This window comes from Mytilus californianus, unplaced genomic scaffold (genome assembly GCF_021869535.1).
Source record: "Mytilus californianus isolate M0D057914Y unplaced genomic scaffold, xbMytCali1.0.p SCAF_15, whole genome shotgun sequence".
Classification (NCBI taxonomy): domain Eukaryota; kingdom Metazoa; phylum Mollusca; class Bivalvia; order Mytilida; family Mytilidae; genus Mytilus; species Mytilus californianus.
Genome location: NW_026262637.1, coordinates 13,713,330 through 13,734,628, shown reverse-complemented (window position 1 = coordinate 13,734,628; position 21,299 = coordinate 13,713,330). Strand labels below are relative to the sequence as shown.

Sequence of the window (21,299 nt, the reverse complement as noted above, 5' to 3'; positions counted from 1 at the left end):
GTCCCTTTTGGTATCTCCCGACTGCATTTGTTTACAGTATTAAATTTACGGTGCAATACTTAAAGAGAAATGTATGACATCTACAGGAAAGCGGTACAAGATGAACATCAGAGGGTGTTAAACTTTTTGTCCTTAACAAATATACAACACCTAAAACAGATGAACTGTTAATCTAAGAAATGCAAAATCAGCCTACTTTTGACGTAAAATGTAAAAGAAAGCACAAATATTTAATGTATACGTTATGAGTACAGTTGCAATTTTGGAATTATTTCAAATTCAGAAACGATCTCGGTCATGCAAAGGTCTGATCCTTGTCAGGGTATTGCTTTACTCTTGGTCCTTTTATTGATTTATTAGCTCTTCAACATTTTGTATAAGTTTAGAATTTACAAATAGTTTGGCTTCGAACTTCACTGAAGAGAAAAACGTGCAACTGGTGCCATAAAGTTGATACTTTCATGTTATTGATAAAAATGCTTTATCAATCTTAATATTGATCATAGAACAAAATAGTTAGAAAAAAAGAAAACCAAATATCATAGAGTAGTTAGCTTGCATAATCGAAAGGAATTTAAACAAAATATAATCTACTCAAAAAAGCCATTACCCGTGTCATTAAACACTTCTTTGTCTTTAACTACTGTAGAACTTCTGTTTGGTCAATGAATATCTTACTCTGACATTGTTACGTGCGTCAGACTTAGGTGATTGTAAATATTATTGTTTCAGTCCCATACTTGTTATCAATTACCAAATCATAAATTAAGAAATTATTAAGAAACTAAGGTTCCAACTCCCTCAAGCAAAGTTTGCTTTAAATGAATTATGCTATTCTGTTTAGGTCCGTTTTGGTCATATAGCTTCTATTAATGCAGCGTTTTTATGCATCATTGGCATTCAAATGTTGAGTTTTGAGCATTCTTGATGAAAATTATTCCAGAAAGGCGATTCATACGCATAAAATTTATAAAGTACTAATTTCATTTTGTACGCTATGACCAAAATATTATTTGGAATTCTACATTGACTCTTTGGTTTGTTCGTCTGCAAAAGTAATAATTGACGCAATACAAAAAAGCTATGCATCTATTTGAGCGATGTCAACTACAGGGACCATGAGTGAATGGAGCAAATGGGTTTCTTACTGCAACAAAGCAATCATTTTTGTGTCAGTTATTATTTTCCGTAGATTTGCTGCTCAATAATGGTTTTGGTGCTCATACGTTTGCTTCCCTAAAACTTGTGGGAGCGTATACGCCATTTTGTTTATATGTTCGTAAGTCTCTTCGCCCGAAACACAGATTCCCTAATGATAGAATAAGTGTTTGCATTATGCTGTTATTGTATTTTTCACATTATAACCTGTCGTGAAATGTGGAACAATTCCGATTTACAGTTGCAATAATTAATGTTCTAAAGTTTCCCCCGTGATTATCTCTAAAATATGGAAAAGGTTTCAAGATTATAACTTTAGTAAGCATAAGTAAGAAAGGAATTTATCTTCACCATGAACAACACGACGTGTGCTTCTTGTAGGAACTACTTACCCTTATTTGTTTCATTCTCATTTTGTTTAAGTTTTTGGGTTAGAAAATTTACCTCACCGAATGTTTACGAATTTAGTAATGTCGTAAGGTTAGATAAATGTCTATTCGCGATCCGCTATATCCGTTGATATTTTTATAACAACTAATCAAAGTAGTTCAAAGTAGTAATAAGACGTTTCACATTTAGCGCAGATTCTGATAATCTTTTTTGAGCACCTGTTAAAATTTTCGCTGTTCCTGCAAATTCCTTCACGACAGCTAAGCCTTGATTGTTTAAAAATTCAAACTTTTTCTAGATTAAGAATAAGATCTTTAAGATGCAGATAAAAACACATTTTTGTTTCTGTCGCCATTACCATTCCTGAGATAAAATGACTTAAGATGATATGATATCAGTTGCATAAGAGTCCTGAGTCTACCAAATGTTTCACGAAACTTATTCTAAATAACAGTTCTGGTTTACGATTGCTTGACGAATTTTCAACCAACGGTCGATATTCCAATGGGAACCAACTGTTCTCCTCTACTTGCTATGATATTTCGTTATTCTTATAAGGCATATTTCTTGCAGGAGCTTTTCATGAACATAGAAAGAAGCTAGCAGTATCCTTATACTTTACCTTCCGCTATACAAATGATTTTCTTTCATTAAATAATTCAAAACTCAGTGGCATTGTAACGATAATATTGAACTTGAAAAAAAAACCACAGAAACCAAGTCTGGAATTGCATCTAACATTATATATTGTAGTCGAATGTAGCTAAGTTTTGCAACAAAAGAGACTTTCATGGTTCTATTGATAAATTTCTATTTCTGTGTAGCAACATTCCATGCATTCTATGTCTTGCAGTTAAGACGATATCACAAGGCTTCTAATTCTTATCAGTATTTTCTTGTTACAAAATTGCTACTAATAAGGAAGAATATGGTAAAATTGAAATCAACTCTTCGAAAGTTAAACTGACGCATCAAGATTTGGTTGACTGTTTTGAAATATCGTATCGTAATTATAACACTTTGTTTTATATAGAGCGGTTGAGACCTAAACATTAACAACTAGTTCTACCCTACTGCAAGTTCTACATGTACAAGTCCAAGGTTCCCAATAGCTGCAGTGGTTGTCGTTTTTTAACTGCAGATATTTATTCATTTTAGAATTTAGTGTCGATGGCAGGTCTTTGATAGGTTCCTTTTATTTACATTTGTTAGACTTGGGATGATTAAAAGCTTCAAATAATGTTTAGACACGTCTTGTCTAAAGACGTGACTTAATGTAATTGCATTTCAACCTTTCTATTATTGTTTCCAAAATGACCATGATTATGTAGCAACCGTTCCATCCTCCTTTCCTCAGATTATGTCTAAGCCGAATTAAACAAATTGCCTTATTTTTACTCGTCATTATAAGTGAAATGGATTGTTTACTATTTTTGTCTTTTCGAATTCTCTTTTATTTTTAAATTGAACCAATGTGTTGTTTGTCCTTCTCCTACACATATATTTGTTGGCTCCAGGCATGTTGTATTTTATTTTTCGTTTCGTTCAAGAGTCTTGTTTGGGAACGAATTGGATATCTAAATGAGATCATAGGACGGTTTACAGGATATTTTTTGATTACGCAATAACTATAGGTCCTTATAATCTATATAGCTCCCAATAATATTCAATTTCCGGACTATCCTCAACCTAATTGTAGTTTATTAGTTTTTACACCCTTCCAATTTCTCGTTGCAAGTTAAAAAAAATACGTGGAAAGTCACATTCGGTGATGTTGGAAAGGTTTTAAATACCGTTGAAACCCAACCATTTGAATATTTTAAATGTATTCATCGGACTTTTACCACTTATAGCAGTATATAAGGATACATACCTTCTACCGACAACTGTTTCGAAGGACGAAGACCTGTCTTAACTTAATTTCTACATCAGCAAACGGCAATAAGGATACATACCTTCTACCGACAACTGTTTCGAATGACGAAGACCTGTCTTAACTTAATTTCTACATCAGCAAACGGCAATAAGGATACATACCTTCTACCGACAACTGTTTCGAATGACGAAGACCCGTCTTAACTTAATTTCTACATCAGCAAACGGCAAATAAGTAGGTCCGTATTGTATTGAACGACAATTACTAAGCGAAAGCATTATTTTGAAAAATCTGTTCTTTTATTTTAGCTTTGACGTACAAGGTGATTATCCATCTCCAGAATTAGATCATTATTTTGATCTTTCCATGACTTTGATCTGACTCTGACTTATAATGTGAAAATGCATTAGTTTAATATATCAGACACTGAGGCAACTATCTAGTAAGTTATTTTTTAATATTTTGAAAAAAGCGGCTTTTATTCAAAATTCATTAACATTCCAGAAGTTAACATATTTACTGTACAGTCTTAAAAAATAATAATTTATTGGTAAAACAGGACAAAAAAATAAATTTAATATAAGTTTTGACTTTTCATTTGTAGTACAATCCCATGCCATTTGATCTGAGGTAATAAATAAAATATGCAATGATTAAGTTAATGTGTGCTTCATAGTTCAAATGAAAACAACATAGACATCAAGTATTAGATCCTCTCATATGAAGTATAAACATCTTAATTGTAAAAATCCATATCACAAGTATAACAGGTGCTTTTTCGCAATAATTGTTTCTTCTCAATACCATTCTTCATATCCCTGTAAAAAAAAGAAAAAATCATTATAAAATGTTTTAACTAGCTATAAAACCAGGTTTAATCCACCATGTTTTACATAAGAAGATGCCTGTACCAAGTTAGGAATATGACAGTTGATATCCATTCGTTTGATGTGTTTGAGCTTTTGATTTTGCCATTTGATTAAGGACTTCCCGTTTTGAATTTTCCTCGGAGTTCAGTATTTTTGTGATTTTACTTTTTAAGATAACGGTCTGCAACAATAAGATTATTCAATATTAAACTCAAATTTGTAAGATGTATTTGGATTTGAATATTCAAATTAACAAAATAATAGGACTTTTGAAACTATTGAATTACTCTTTGAGTTATGAAAACATCACATCATCAGACATGTATGTTCATATGGAATTGGTTTACTTCTGAATAATCGGAAGGTATATGTGCCGTCCTGTTTCCTTGGTTTATACATTAACGAAAAATTAGTGACTTATCACATAATTATCGCGTGTAATGAGGCAATGAACTGTGTCCCTAATGAATCAGGAACAGCTTACCATAAACCACGTAAATCCCAGGTTTTGGTTAGGTTCGTGTTGCTTCATCTTACATTTCTGTATATCGTTTTGTGGACTTTTGTTTGTATGTGTGTCTATAGTTTTTGGCTTTATATTCTTTTTTCTTTCTTTCTTGTGCTAATGGGTTTTTTTTATTCGCCCTTCTTTCATGCGTACATTTGATGAAGAAATACCGTAGAATTGAATTTTCCAAACAATCTCTATTCGAAGTTTAAATATTAAATAGACCTTTTTATGAGGAATTAACTGTTCAATTAACAAATAGCGACATATCAAGCAAATGTTGGTAGGTGAAAACTATAATAGGTAGAGAGAACCTTTTACAGCAAAAGTACCAGCAAGACAAAATCTTCAAAAATATTAGATATAGACTGTATCATCAGTCAACTTCTTGTAGAAGTTATAGCCTTTATGGTGACGTTACCTTGTCACCATCTTATGGTGTTTATATATCTCAACTTGTTCGATTCGCTCTTTTATGTGACAACGTTTTTGATTTTAACGAAAGAAATCTCTGTATTACTGAAAAATTATTACACCAGGGTTTTCGATATCACAAACTACTCAAAACATTTACTAAATTTTTTCATTGGTAAAGGACATCATTCGTAAATATAAATCAACATGCAGACATCTTACATTTCACATCCAATCTTTTATGGTAATATTCTATACAAAGCACACAAATGTCGTCATTCACCTCAAAAGCTAACCAAACCTTAACTAAACAGACTTATGTAGAAGGGATATAGTTACGATACTGTTGTCAGGTCATTAAAGATGGCATATTTTGGAATTCATATTGAGGGCTATTCAATTAAAATGTATGTGGGAGGGAAAGAAGGGACTTTCAAAATATCCCTACAACCAAGAACCATTTTTTACATAATTTTGCATAATGGTAATAGACGCATACTGAAAAAAAGACCCATGACCCACATTCAATAATTAAACTTCCCTTCCTACCCTCCCACATAAATTTTAATGGAATAGCCCTGATTCACTCATAGGGTCTTTGCATCGGAAATAAACACATTTATTATTCAAAAACCAGTTGTTGGCGTGATACGGGTTATGTTCTTCTGATATATTTTATGATGTTATGATACTAAACCACTAACGGGAGGGATTGTGCTTGATTTTCATATGATGAAGACATAATCTTTCAATCTGTTAAATCAAGTCAGGTCAAGTCAGGAGCCTCTGGCACTTGTTAGTCTTGTATGTTTTTTTAAATTTTAGTTCATTTATATGTTTTGGAGTGTAGTATGACGTCCATTTTCACTGAACTAGTACACATTTGTGTTTAGGGGACAGCTGAATCCCGCCTCCGGGTGCGGGATTTTCTCGCTGTGTTGAAGATCCATTGGTGGCCTTGGGCTGTTTTTTATCTTTGGTCGGGTTGTTGTCTCTTTGACACATTCCCCATTTTCATTCTCAATTTTATGTTAATGATTAGTTTTACCATTTGATCGGGAGTGTTCGTATATGTAATTAAGTTTTACTATAATTTACAAGATGATATTTACTATCAACTACACAAACGTCTTTTGTTTTCGTCCTTGTTAGATTTAGACAAATCTTTGTTTGGATTATCTAATTTAATTATATTGAATATCTACATTGTTTATATATGATGTATGTTTAGACACATTTTTTTGCTGCTGGATTCCAAATTATTGTCACTTTTAAGTTACTGTGTCTGTTTGGGTTGCCCACACAATTTTGTCAGTATAACGGAACTATATAACTAGCATACAAGTGGGAGGTTTAGTTAGCTATAAAACCAGGTTTAACCCATTTTTCCCGAAAATGCCTGTACCAAACCATGAATATGACAGTTATTGTTTTAATCGTTCCGATGGTTGGTATGATAGTCGAGCGTTTTGTTTTGCCAGCATTTATGGACTTTTGCATTTTGAAATTACCTTAGAGTTCGTTTTTTTTGTAATTCCGTTTTTATAATACTGTATTACTGTAAGCAAAAAAACTGATAAGCAAAATAATATCTACAAATAAGTCAACAATCACCGACATTTGCATGAGTGAATGACCTTGCATGTATTTTTACTCAATTTAGTGTGTTTGGGAATTTTTTTTAATATCCAAAAGTGAGACACAAACAGTAACAAGCAAACGTGAGCATGATGAGACGATCTACGAATAGGTCAACTAAACCGAATTCTACAATGGACTCCTATAGGTTACATTGCCTTACATGAAAATATTTACTCATTTTGTTGTTTTTTTGTCTATATTCTTGAGAGAGAAAAACTATAACAGCCAGAGAGAGAGAGAGAGAGAGAGAGAGAGTGAAAACAGCAAAAAGGAAAATAAATTCAACAAGCAAGTTAATACATAAAGTTGTCAATCGAATTCTATTAGGAGTTATTATCCTGAAATAATGACTTTTATCTTGTTGTGTATCGGCTATTGTCTTGAAAACTATAATAAAAAAAGAGAAAATGTGGTGAGTTTGCTATTATTTTGAAAGCTATAATAATGAGGAACTGCCCCTAAATAACATTTTGTAATCGGTTTACGATCGTTTATTCATTTAACTTTTTGCAAAAACGCATACTAGATTAAACAATGAGAAAATTGGCCATTAAAATCAAAATATGACGACAGAGGATTTCCAATGTTGCAACTTTAATTAATATACCATTTTCAGCAGTTGAAATATTGATATTTTTTTTAAATTTTCAATAATTAGGTATTAACAGATTGAATAAAACTCTAACGTTAATTACTTTATTTTTTTTATAATATGAATACCTTTACCTATTATAAACAAAATGTAATGTATTCATTTACCAAAGTATTACTTTATTCTTACAAGTTCTTCAGCGTTTTTTTTCAGAAGAATATGAGATGTTCTGCACTTTAATAATTTTTGACGTCATATTTAAATATACAGACGGCTTGCAAGTCCCTACTTGTTAATTGAGAACTAATTTTGATCTTTAAAACCAATTTATAGGAACACAATTTTATAATAGTAATGGGACTAATGACAGAAAAGTAGAAAATCAATGCAGTGTCGCCGTCTTCCCACCACTGTGTGTCAATCTTTTATTGTATTTTCATGTTTGCTTTGAAGTAGAGATTGAAATGCAAATTATCAAATTTATTTTTATCATTCTATAAAAAATAGAAGCAATAGAAGTATTGAGAATCAATATTAACCACAATAATCAAAGGCAAATATATAAAACTTTGCATGAATTGATAGATTGGGAATTATCAAAGGCATAAAATAATGAAACAAAATAAAAAATAACAAAAATAACCTACCAATCAATCAATTTATGATTGTGTTGATATATTTGTTTAAGACAGGATCGTTTTTACAATTATTATTAACATTAACAAACAAAGTTAGAAGAAAACTCAAAGCATTTATATTTATTTCAAATATAGATAATGCATAGCAGGAAAGGAAAATTTGTAGCATTCTTCATCGACAAAGTATTCAAATCCTTTTTATTTCGAAAGTATTGTATCACATTCTAAATTCTTTTACACATCTGGACTTTTTATTCCTAATATTTCAAAGCTATAAAATTAAGCAAACACGAAACTGAAATAGGGAGTAATAAGGTTTAGAGAATAGGGAGTAATAAGGTTTAGAGAATAAAGTCATATAAATGGAAATAATGAAATGATAAAAACTACACAATTTAAACTGCCTGCAACCAGACGTAAGAACAAATAAGATATGTAACATGTAATTTACTATGAATGCATTGAACAAGAAGCTATAAGTATATAAGGTAATTATCGCTAATTTTGAAAGTTTCTTTGAAACAAATTCACCAACATTTAATATTGCATGAGGATTGAATTACAGAAGCGTTATTATAACATCGGTCCCATTCTGAAGGCGTAAAATATTTGAATTCACCGTCGCATTTAGATGACTATGTAATCGAATCGATTTTATATCTAACCTACGAATAAAAAAAAATATGTGGGTGTATGTTAATAAGACAGTAAAACAACGACATAAAATCTAAGAGACATCCATCTTTTTATGTGTGTACCATCAATTTGCGTTGCAAGATTAAAAATACTAGATCTGCAACTTTGTGCTACGCAGTACCCTATTGACTATTCGACCAACAACGTCTTGGTTGTAAAAATGTAGCCTTTGTAGCCGACTGATGATTTTCCCCGTCGGCATCATCAAGGGTTGTAACACATAACATTGTATATGGTGGTATGTAGATGAAATACCTTGCAGGGGCCAGCATCATGAAAACCTATCTCAAAAAGATCCCCCCCCCCAAAAAAAAGGGGGAAAAGACATGCACACACAGTGATACTCATTGACAAAAAACATGAATTATTTGGCACTATTGCGGCTACCTCAGGTTTAACTGGGTTTGTGGCTTCGATTTTTGAACGACTCAAATTCTAATACCGTCCAAAGTGTGGAAAATGGACAGTTTTCAACGATTTTTTCAACGAATAATGTTCAATAACTCTGCAATGACATATCAGAAATTAACGAAAAACAAAAGGGAGCTTATTTTAATAGATATAAAAAAGTCATCAAAGTTTTATGAAAACTGACCAAAGCGTTTTTGAGTTATTGTCCGAAAACGGGAAATCCCCCCTTTTTATGAATAAAGTCCCAATACTAAAAAAAAAACATAAAATCTATTTTTTTTTAAATCGAAAGGGAACTTATGTCAATATATAAAAACAATTCACCAAAGTCTCAAGAAAATTGTTTAAATCATTTTTGAGTTATTGTCAGAAAACTGGAAAATCCCCCATTTTTTAAGAATACAATCCCATAACTCGGAAACGTAAAATCTAGAATTTATAAAATTCAAAAGGGAGCTTACGTTAATAAATATAAACAATTCATCAAAATCTCATGAAAATTGGTGAAAGCAGTTTTGGTGTATTGTCCGATGTGTTGACGACGGAAGGGCAGTCGGACGAACGGACCACTGTATATCATAAAACGTCCCGTAAAAGGGCGTATACAAACTGTTTCTGTACATGTGATCAGAATACATTGGTTTTGACACCGGAACGCCGATTTAGATTCGTGTACTTTTATTCTGTGTAATATACAACATATTATTGAAGACTAGTCTAATCATCGATACTGGAAATGACAATGTTATTTATATTTTCTAGGTCTAAAAGTGTAATCAATCGGATATATTTACCAGATTATTATATGACGTTTTTATTTCATTACTTGAGATAAGGGAGCATTACTGAAAAAACATAACTTAGAATCACGCAATAGAAGTCGTACAATGGTTACAAATCCCGTTAAATTAGTGTTGATATAACCAGGGAATCACTGATAAAATGGAAAACTGAAGTCAACATGCGTTAATGAATATTCTGATTAAAAAACAAATTCTCATTTATTTGCGAAATCTTTCTTATGCAGGAATGGTTAATAACGAATACGATCCCTACTGTTTTTAAACTAGCAATAAATGTATCTCCTATTGGAAATCGGTTTATTGTATTAGAGCTGTGAATTACAACATTTCGCCAAACTAAAAATAAATCTGGTCATCTAGTCAATACCATTCAAACTGCTAATTAGCCTTTTTGAGAATAAAATTGAATTCAATAGCACGCTTCTCTACTTGTGAAACAGCTTTTCCCATCAAGACACACCTTAGATGTCACATTGTAAGTAATGTCATTAGTCGTAATTTATTTTTTATAGTTCTGGCTTATACATGTATGTCTGAATCACAGAGGCAGTTTCCTCTTTTACATATCCCATGCTTTATTAAAAGTTCGGTTGATTTAAATTTATACAACCAAGACTGAAAACGTATCGAGCGAAAAACCTAGAGTAAAAAAAGATTTAAGTCATCTGTCGTCTCCGTATAATGTAATGATAGATTGCATGTTTTTCTATATATATATATTAGAAAACCATGAAAACCACTCAGATCAAAATGTAAGTTGCATTTGCAATACTTCATGTCATAAAAAAGAATCTTTGGAAGTGTGTTTCAAATATGTCAATAAATTTGTCTAATATTAACAATGTGTGAATCCAAATGACGTGGATGAAAGCAACTACAGGTCATATTGCACAAATGAGTAAAACCCTTACCGTATAGTCAGCTTTGAATGGCAGAAAAAAAAAAACAAACGAGAAACAATTCCTTACTTTAGACAATCATATGAAGAATGTGATGTGATTAAGCATGCAAACCATGTATACCCATCGGTCAATCATGTACTGGCCATATTTTTTATTTATGAGAGCTTTCATGAACACGGTATGCTATCTTTACAGTTAATTATTAACTATAAAAGAGAGGCGAACGATAACATTCAAGTTCATATGTCGAAAATAAATTGACAACGCCATGGAAAAAAACGAAAAAAGACCACGAGACAAATAACAGTATGAAAAAAACAACACAGAAAACTGAGCAACATGAACAACACCAAAACCCGGGGGTGATCTCAGGTGTTCGGAAGGGTAAGCAGATCCTGCTCCTCATGTGGCATCCGTCGTTTTGCTCATGTAAGTACAAACTCGGTGAACAGTCTAATTCGGTAAGTTACATTCGAGGAAAGGAGGGCGGGATTTGTGGTTTATTAGCTTCCATGTAAGCAGCAACCCTCTATCAAGGAAATCATGATAGAAAATGCAAGCTCTCGAATATCGTATCAACTGGGAGATGTATACTCCATATGCAGGAATGTTGCTACATAGTAATGGAAAATTCACAATTAGGACGCTGAAATTATCTCTTTTGTAAAGTTTAGTTCTCAACCGACCCTCATTGTCAATTCCTAGATGTAAGTAAAGATATGAGGATAATACTATCTTCTTTCATTCTTCCTAAGAAGCTCATGTGTGGAGTCAGCAAGATGTTTTCCTCAATCAAAGAGGATTTCATTATAATGTACACCATTATTCTATTTCTAAATGATACCACAAGAACTGAGGAAAATTGTTATTTAATCATAACAGGTACCATTGTTTTTTTAAACCCATACTAGACATCGCCACGGGGATCGTCATTGTACTAATATCTATGCTGTGTATGAGATAGAATGTTCTCTTTATAATTTGAATTGTGTCTGCGAATAAGATCAAAACTTAACGACTACCAGAACGATCAACTGTCAAATGTCTACGGTCTTTATAACCACTAATCACGTCAAACAACCTGCAAAATTGGTCGTCTCTATTGAAAATGAGTCTGATGAGAAAATCTCTCCGAGTATTCTAGACTAAAATTTTGAAAATCATTTCCAAAGATCACGTAGTTTTTTAAAGTGGAATTATGTAAAAAGGGTTTTTATGCTTTAAACTATTAACACCTTTTCCACAAATTTCCTAATAGAAAGCATACCTGATGTGAGGGAGAATTTGTAGTAACTTCAGATTCGGTTAACTAACGATGTAAGGCGCCGGTGAATTATGATCTTCATAGAACTCCGTACTAAATCGTTTTCTTTTAAACACTTTGCACTTTGTCCATAATCCATTGGAATTTGTAATATCAAAGGAGATTGAAGTTTTTGTCGATATATTTAAGAGTGTCCGAAAGTGACAGTATTCATACCTTCATTCAAGTCAAATATAAATTAATACAAATTAGTTCAGTGAGTATATTCAGTCAAAGCTTAAAGACAACTTACGGTATAATGAATGAGGCAGTTATCGTTTATGTTATAAAAAACCACACAATTTCTTAGAAACAAAGGAATAAACTGTGCTTTAGTTTTGGAAGTAGAATTATGTTAGTTTCGATCGTCTTTAATATCAAGGCGGCAACACCATGAACTTAAAGATTATTGAAGATTAAGCAGATTCGAAACTACCAATATGGTTGCCTTGAAAGTTTTCTTTTTGTTAGTAGTATTATACTTGTGTACGTATGACTCTGGAGTGATTTGCATATTGTATCTTGTAGAACGTATTTTATTTTCAATAATTTTTTACATATATATATATACGTCTAAACATCTGACAACTTTATGACAGACATTCTCCACTGGATAACACGTGGTTATACAGCTAATGCAAATTTGAAGATCTAACATTGTTGGGCGAAATTTGAGACAAATTATATATATATGAATGAAATGCAATCAGCAACACAAATTGGATGCGCATATTACCACGAATGACCGATTGGACAGTTATTAAGAATAATTTTTCGTTTTGGACGTAATCAATATGTAAAACTTACGGACATCAACATATGATGATATTCGATGGTTAATAATTTAAAAGATATAATGTTAATTAACGTCAGTCGACGATGAATTCGTGAAAAAATAATTTACAGTTAGAACTATAGACAAGCGTCAGACAAATTGGTTTATACTTCAACTTGTCATTTCTTGTATCTGCACAAAACCCATGCATGCAAGCTGTACAAATGCGTATTATGATATAAGAGACCTTCACCCTAAAGGATGTAAAATCCAAACCTCTTGTCGATTGCTCTTGTTAACGTTTATCTTCCGATACAAACAAAGTCATATAACTCGTTGTGATAACCATTCTTAAGTAATAACATCTACCAGAGGTTTCGACCAAAGGCCCGACATATCAAAATCCCCAACCCTTGAACTAGAAAAAGAGAATTAGGTTTATATATATGGATGTAGTTGATGGCGATGCTAGAAAATGAGTAAAGGGCTAGCTATACAAATCGAAGTTGGACACAATGTTTAATCAGAGCAAACGCTGTTTAGAAATGTATTTAGAAGCGCATTCAAATTTTACTGTGCATTTAGATTACACAGGTAACTAACCCTTTCAGAAAGCATTATGTTGTGCATGATTGTCTTTTCTAAATAGTAAAACCAGTTGATGTTCCAGCAGACAAAGCCTAAAAAATGTTGTTTTTAGATACATGAAAAAAATCGTTGCTTGGATTTCTTAACATAATCACTTGGGAGTCACACTAAATTTGAGAATCTAACAAATCACCAACACTTAGAAGAAAACGAGAATTGAAAAAAAACATAAATCTGTTCCCTTGGTCTTTTGTTAAAACACAAAAATGGACGACGATCTTGAAAATGTCGACACAAACATTACAATATTTTTATAGAAACGATCTAATATATGAATAGCTTGTATAGATGTTCAAATAAGGCTTTCTAAGCTTTATACTACAATTCTCTCAACGATAAGGAATGAAATTTAAAGAAAAATAGTGTGTGTTTGCTCAATCAACGGTGTCAACAAGTTGTGGATTCATTACAATTCTGAAGTCCCGACCCAAAATATAAAATCGCAATGCTATTATTAAAAATTGAAATTATCCGTTAAACTTTGTGGAATACCAAGTATCAAATGGCAGATACATTTTTAAACTGATATTTTATGAGACAGAAATGATAAAATAGATAGCATACAGATGTTCTTCACTCTAAATATCATACTGACCTGAAGGGGATCTCTTTCTTCCTGTCTAGCTGCTAAAAGTCTTGCAGCTCTTACAAGACTTCCGTATGTATTAAAATAGTTCCTCTTCTCTGGAACAAAAGCACCAAAATGTGTTTCAGGCTCTTCACTGACAGGGTAAAAGTATGGCGACGACCTTTTTCTATTTCCAGGGACAAAACTAAGCATGCTCTGTCGTTTAACTGGTAAATACATTCCCTCGTCCCCATCGTAATTCGTTGGTCTGTAATCGTACCATGATGGTTCGTCGTATGAATTTACTGGATAAGGCAGTACATTTTCTTCCAATAGTTCCTCCAAAGGTTCCATCTGATCTTCTGTTTCATACGGGCTTCCGTAACCGTAATTTTCTGTATTAGGATAAGACAACTCTGGATAATAATATGGTTCGTAGAGTTCACTCTCCTCCGGGTAAGTAAGATCTCTTTTGCTACGATGAGCCCTTTTAACGGCTCTTTCTTTCGATCGTCCCATAAACCGGCGCTTCCTGATAGCCATCCGTCGTTTTCTATAGTTATTAACATCATATAGAGGTCGGTAATTTCTAATCATATTTTGATATTCCCGATACAGTTTGTACAAGTCATAATTATCTGGAAAAGAGAAATGCTAAAGTTAACTGATTAATGTTTAAAAGTAATACTAGTAGAGGGAAAATCTCCAAACAAAATGACGTTTTTATACAATTAAAGAAAATATCATGTTTGCGGCAATGTGTCTTAAGTCTCAAATCAAGACAGTTGTTAAGATAAATCTCGTTTTAAAGTAGATTAATACATGTTGTTACATTATTCGCCTAGAATACGAGTTCTCATCTCTATTCCATTTCGTTAAAGAGAGGGTTAAGTGTATATAAAGCAATACGGCAATTAGTTTAACAAAATATCAATAAACGTTTGAGCAAGTTAACTGATTTTCCCTTAATTTGCTACTGTTGATAAACTATGTCCCAAGTGCGAGTTATCAGTAAATACATATAAATATAATTATAATTGAGAATTTCTGAGCATTCAAAATTATTTCCTTACTTTTTGCAGTAACCAAATTTTTTAAAGTAAAAAAGGGTTACAAATAGTCATATAATTTGAAACAAAGAAACCTATTAATTGATTACCATAGTTTTGTTCATCCGAAGATGCAACATTAGTTATTGGTTGATTTTCAGAACTATCCTCCCCTTGACTATCTTCTCCTATACTATTCTTTAGTTCCTCAATAGCTTCCGCGTCTGCTTGGGGAATATTCGATTCATCTTCTGTTTGACTACTTGTGTCGTCTGCTAATGAATCAGAAGCAGCGTTCTCTTCATTTTCATCCAATTCCTCGGCTTTTACAACTGTGTTTAACTCATCTTCTGGGGTTTCATCTGATTTTAACTCGATAATATCTTCAGCCTTTGAGGCTTCTACTGAGCCACCGTCATCCGGTAATATTTCAGCTTTAACATCTGGAATGTCATCATGGAGTGGCACACTAGGGTCACTTTTTTTCACTTGTTTATTTGAATTCTGTTGGTTTCCATACATTATTGTCTCCATAGCTCTTTTTACTAAAGAATAAGTAATAAATTGTAATCAATATATATGCTGAACAATACAGACCCTACATACTGTAAATCAACACATATTTTCAAGTGATTTATTTTCGCTAATTTTACGAGCAATACGAAAGTGTTCCCGCATATAAAAAAGCAGACCACCATTAGTAAAATAGTTTTTAGTGTATTTTAAAAGAAAATACGAATACTTTTTTATATCCAATTAGAAGCCCCTTTCCGAGCATTAATATATAAATAAATTAATTGCGAAGTAATTTCAAGATATGTTACTTTGAAAACAAATGAATAAACAAATATCAGCAAGTCTGTGCTGATATGAAATATAATTCATACAAGAAGGTGTATAAAAATAAACGGAATATCAACTCTTTTTGTTTCATATACTACATATATATTTTATGTATCTCTAGTGACTGGAATGATGTATTTTCTCTTAATTCTAAACAAGAAATAATACATCCAAATAAAGTGCCCGTACTTTAAAATATAAGGGACGTTTTTTACATTAAGTACATGCTTCCTCATATGCACATATGCAGTGCATTTCATGAAAAACTAAACTCGTCTTCAACCTGTTTATTTCTACGCTGCCTACAAAATCTTTTATATAAATTTATATCTTTAAAATGAACTGTCATTATCTAGTTGGGAGCAATCATATTATAATAAGTTTTAATGAGACATAAGAAATAATTACACATGCCACACATTATACGAAGATATATGCGCATGTGTGAACAGCATGGACGTAATTATTTTGGCTCGTTAAAAAATTAACGAAATTTTTAAAAATGAACTTTAAAATTATATTGTGAGAATTAATTCTAGTGAATATACAAATGAACTGACTTGTTATACTGTATGAATTCAAAAAAGGATGGAAAAGGGACTCGAAAAAGGAAGAATTCGAAGGATCAAAATATCAGCGGTGAGAAACCACAAAAACAAACACAAAAGAGTAGTACTCACAACGTTAAAAATGTAAATAAACAATCGGTAGCAGTACATAACAAAACCAATCCTATATTAACTTCTACTATGACCTCTTATGACTCTTGTCAAATGATACAGGGAAAACAAAATATGCAGCACTATATTCAGCCTCAAAATTTCTCATCTCCGGTTTTTCAACAGATGTCTCCTATGTCAGGATATTATCCCGTACCCTCTCAGAGCCCAAGTCACTCGATGCCCCCGCCAATTATGCAATCCACTTTAAATCAAGGCAGCGAATCTGGTGATAAAATAGACTTTTTGGTTCAGAAAGTTGACGAAATATTTAAAAAACTGTCATGTATTGATGAATTAACCAAAAAGATTGGAAATTTTGAAACCAGTGTAAATAATTTGACAAAAACAGCTGAGAAAGCTTCAAAACGAATTGATGAAGTTGAAAAAAGTATGGAGTTTATGAACCAAAATTTTGAAAGTAGTAAATCTGAGAGTGAATATCTTAAAACAACAATCACGGAAATTAAAAGTGAACACGGTGAAATGGTTAACGGTTTCGATTGTCTGAGGGCTGATATAGACGAATTACATGAGCGACATGTAGATTTACAAATAAGGTCTATGAGGGAAAACCTTGTGTTCTCGGGTATACCAGAACATTCTGAAAATGAACAATCAGAGCAAACTGAAGACATTATAAAAGACTTTATGAAAACAGAAATGAAAATGGATATGATAGTCGACTTTCAGCGCGCACATAGGTTTGGAAAAAAATCACAAATTAAAATCGACGACAGAGACACTTATACGACCAGGCCAATAGTGTGCAGATTTAAAAATTTCAAAGATCGCGAATTGGTCAGATCTTTTGCTCGCCAGCTCAAAGGTACCAAATTTGGGGTGAATGAACAGTTCCCAAATGAGGTTAATGACCGCCGCAAACTTCTTTGGCCATATAACAAGGAGGCAAAAAAACAAGGACAGAAAACGCACTTTAAACGAGACAAATTGTTTATTAACGGCGAAGAAATTGGACCCCCTACTGATCGTCACATGGAAGGAGACAATAGACAACGACATGAAACAGAAGGTGTACGACAGAAAGAACCATCCCGCCGAGGTCCTCAACAGAACAACGACCGTACCCGTGGAGCCCCTCACAGACGTGGAAGACGAAGATAGGAGGTTTAACGGACAATTTAAATGATAGTTTAAATCACTCAGATGGAACTGGCTCTCACAATAACACTGGTATTAATTCTAATCATGTAAATAAAAATATTGTTCATGTGTTGTCATTAAATGTTGTGGATTAAAACGAAAACTACTGTATCAAGAATTTAGGGATTTATTAAACTGTAATGATTTATTATGTCTTACTGAAACAAAATTGGACGATTTAGATGAAATTAGTTATGAAGATTTTACCTTTCATTATAAAAACAGGTAAAAATTTACTAGCTTTAGATCAGGTGGGATAGCTTTAGGCTATAGGTCACAATATGCAAAATTTATTCATTGTATAGAAACAGATTGTCCTTTTGTTTAATGGTTTAGAGTAGATCGTACATTATTAAGAACAGAAGATGATATAATAATGGGTATAGTGTATATCCCGCCTGAAAATACTCGTTATACATCTGAAAATGCGATGTCAGAAATTGAAATAGAATTTCTTGAATTACAAAAGAATAGTAACTGTATTTTTCTTCTTGGTGATTTCAACAGTCGTACTGCAAATGAACAAGATTTTTTCGATATATCTGATTTCGAAGAACATTTAACTGATTTTATAGATGTAAATAAGTTTAATGACATTCATGTCTTAGACGATCTTAATATACCAAGAATACGTAATAGTTCTGATACTGTTAGTAATACATATGGAAGAAAATTAATTCAATTTTGTAAAAATAATCACATGTATATTTTAAATGGAAGAGTCGGTAAAGACCGAGTACTTGGTAAACCTACAAGCCGAAGCATTAGTGTAGTAGATTATATATTATGTACTGCTAATATTTTATGCAAAATAGATAATTTCGAAGTTTCTGATTTTTGTAATTTATTCTCAGATATACACTCTCCTTTGTGCTTGTCTTTAACTGTAAATGGTTTTAATAATACACAAGGTGAAAGTGAAGTAATTGATGAAAATAATGTACACATTTGTAAATGGAAACATGAAAAGACAATTGAATACAAAAACAACATTGATGTTGATAAAGTAAACGAATTATTGTTAAATGTAATGTCTAAATATGATGATATAAGTTCAGTTGATCAAGGTACTGTAGATGGTATTGTAAGTGATATTACGACTGTACTATTGAGTGCTGCAAAAGACACATTTGGGGTATTTACTAAAAATTCTAAAAACACTTGCGGGAAAGGGAACTTTTCAAACAAAGATTGGTTTAATAAAGACTGTAAAAAAGTTAGACAAGAATTTCGAAAAAACAGAAGACTTTATAAACACTATGGATCCAATTTATTTAAAGAAAGACTTCGACAATCAGAAAAACAGAACAAACAAGTCATGGACGAGAATATCAAATTATATAACGAAAACTTGCGCACTAAGATGAGAAATATGCGATTCAAAAACCCAAGAGAATTTTGGAAAATTTGGAATAAAGTAAAGCATAAAAACAATTGTAATATCACCACTGAGTCATTGTTTAACTTTTTTAAAGATATAAACAAAAATAATTATGAAGGAGATACTTATGATATTAATAACGATGTTAGCCAAGAATCTTCAAATTCTATGTTAAATGAAAGTATAAAAGCTGAAGAAATATTGAAAGCTATAAAACATATTAAAAATAACAAATCGTCGGGTGACGATATGATTGTAAATGAATACATTTCTTCGTCTATTGATTGTATGATTGATATTTATGTGTATATATTTAATATTATTTTTGATTCGGGTATTTTACCCGAGGCATGGATTATAGGTAACGTCATACCAATCTTTAAGAACAAAGGTAGTATTACCGAACCACAAAATTACCGTCCTATTACTCTTTTGTCATATCTTGGTAAGATTTTTACTTCTATTTTGAACACTAGATTATGTGATTATCTTGATGAATATTCTATTTTACTAGAAAATCAAGCCGGTTTCAGACATGGATATTCAACTACTGATCATTTATTTTCATTATATGCACTATTTGAGTTACTTAGGTTAAGGAAGAAAAAACTTTACTGTGCCTTTGTCGACTTTGAAAAGGCCTTTGATTTTATACAAAGAAATGTTTTATTATTTAAACTTTTAGAGAATAATATAAATGGTAAATTTTTCCGTATTATACAAAATATGTACGAAAATGTAAAATCACGCATTATATTTAATGGTGAGAAATCACAGTTATTTGCTTGTGAAATGGGTGTAAGACAGGGAGAAAATCTTTCTCCTGCTCTTTTTGCAATATTTTAAAATGATTTACAGCATTTTTTTGAAGGCAAAGATGTACTTGGTGTTAACTCTATTAGTGATGACCTTGAACACGAGTTGACAGTATTTTTAAAAATATTTATGTTATTATATGCGGATGACACTGTAATGTTTTCCGAGAGTAGTGAAGATCTACAAAACATGTTAAATGAATTCTGTGATTATTGTGAAAAATGGCAACTCAAAATAAATATTAATAAGACAAAAGTTCTTATATTCTCCAAAGGGAGACAACCCAAAAATATTAGAATTTTTATACAGAATAGAGAATTAGAAATTGTAACTGATTACAAATACCTCGGTATATTTTTTGCTAGAAGTGGTTCATTTTTAAAGACCCGAAAATATATTTGTGAACAAGCTACTAAAGCAATGTATGGTATATTAAAAAAATGTAGACAAAACAGTTTAACTATAGAATGTCAGTTAGACATGTTTGATAAGATAGTTTTACCTATCCTTCTTTATGGTTCGGAAATTTGGGGATTTGAAAATGTTGATTTGATAGAACGTGTACATTTAAAATTTTGTAAGCTTGTTCTACATTTAAAACAGAGTACACCTAGCTGTATTGTTTATGCAGAATTGGGTAGATATCCTGTTATTCTTAATGCCAAAGTGCGTATGGTTAGTTTCTTATGTAGATTACTGTGTGGTAAAGAAAGTAAAATTTCATGTCTTTTATATAAACTATTGTATATTAATTTTCACAACTATGGTCTTAATTGTAAATGGATATCATTTGTAAAAAATGTTTTTGATACCTGTGGAATGTCAAATATCTGGTTTAACCAACTGTTAGATAAATGGGTAATTAAAAGTATTGAGTTGAAACTTAAAGACCAGTTTTTACAGAATTGCTTAAGCGAAATTAACACTACTAAATGCTTATGTTATAGAATTTTTAAAACTGATATTAAATTGGAAAGTTATTTTTCCAAATTGTCAATATATAATCAATTTTTATTGTGTAAATTTAGATGTGGAAGTCACCGATTACCAATCGAGACGGGAAGGTGGAATAACATATCAAGAATTGATAGGTTGTGTCATCTTTGCGAATCAAGAGACATAGGTGATGAATATC

General features: G+C 31.9%; 1 protein-coding gene across 1 annotated transcript in view; it reads right to left on the bottom strand.

The window, feature by feature from the left end:
* Positions 1-3,862: 3,862 nt before the first annotated feature.
* LOC127725459 (uncharacterized) overlaps positions 3,863-21,299 on the bottom strand; it is a 40,354-nt gene continuing 22,917 nt past the window's right edge. Inside the window, exons 3-5 of the mRNA XM_052232424.1 lie at positions 15,352-15,786; positions 14,220-14,830; positions 3,863-4,242 (exon numbers count right to left, since the gene is read on the bottom strand). Of these exons, the coding sequence (XP_052088384.1) occupies positions 4,222-4,242; positions 14,220-14,830; positions 15,352-15,786 (1,067 nt within the window). The 3' untranslated portion in view covers positions 3,863-4,221. The remainder of the gene's footprint in view (positions 4,243-14,219; positions 14,831-15,351; positions 15,787-21,299) is intronic.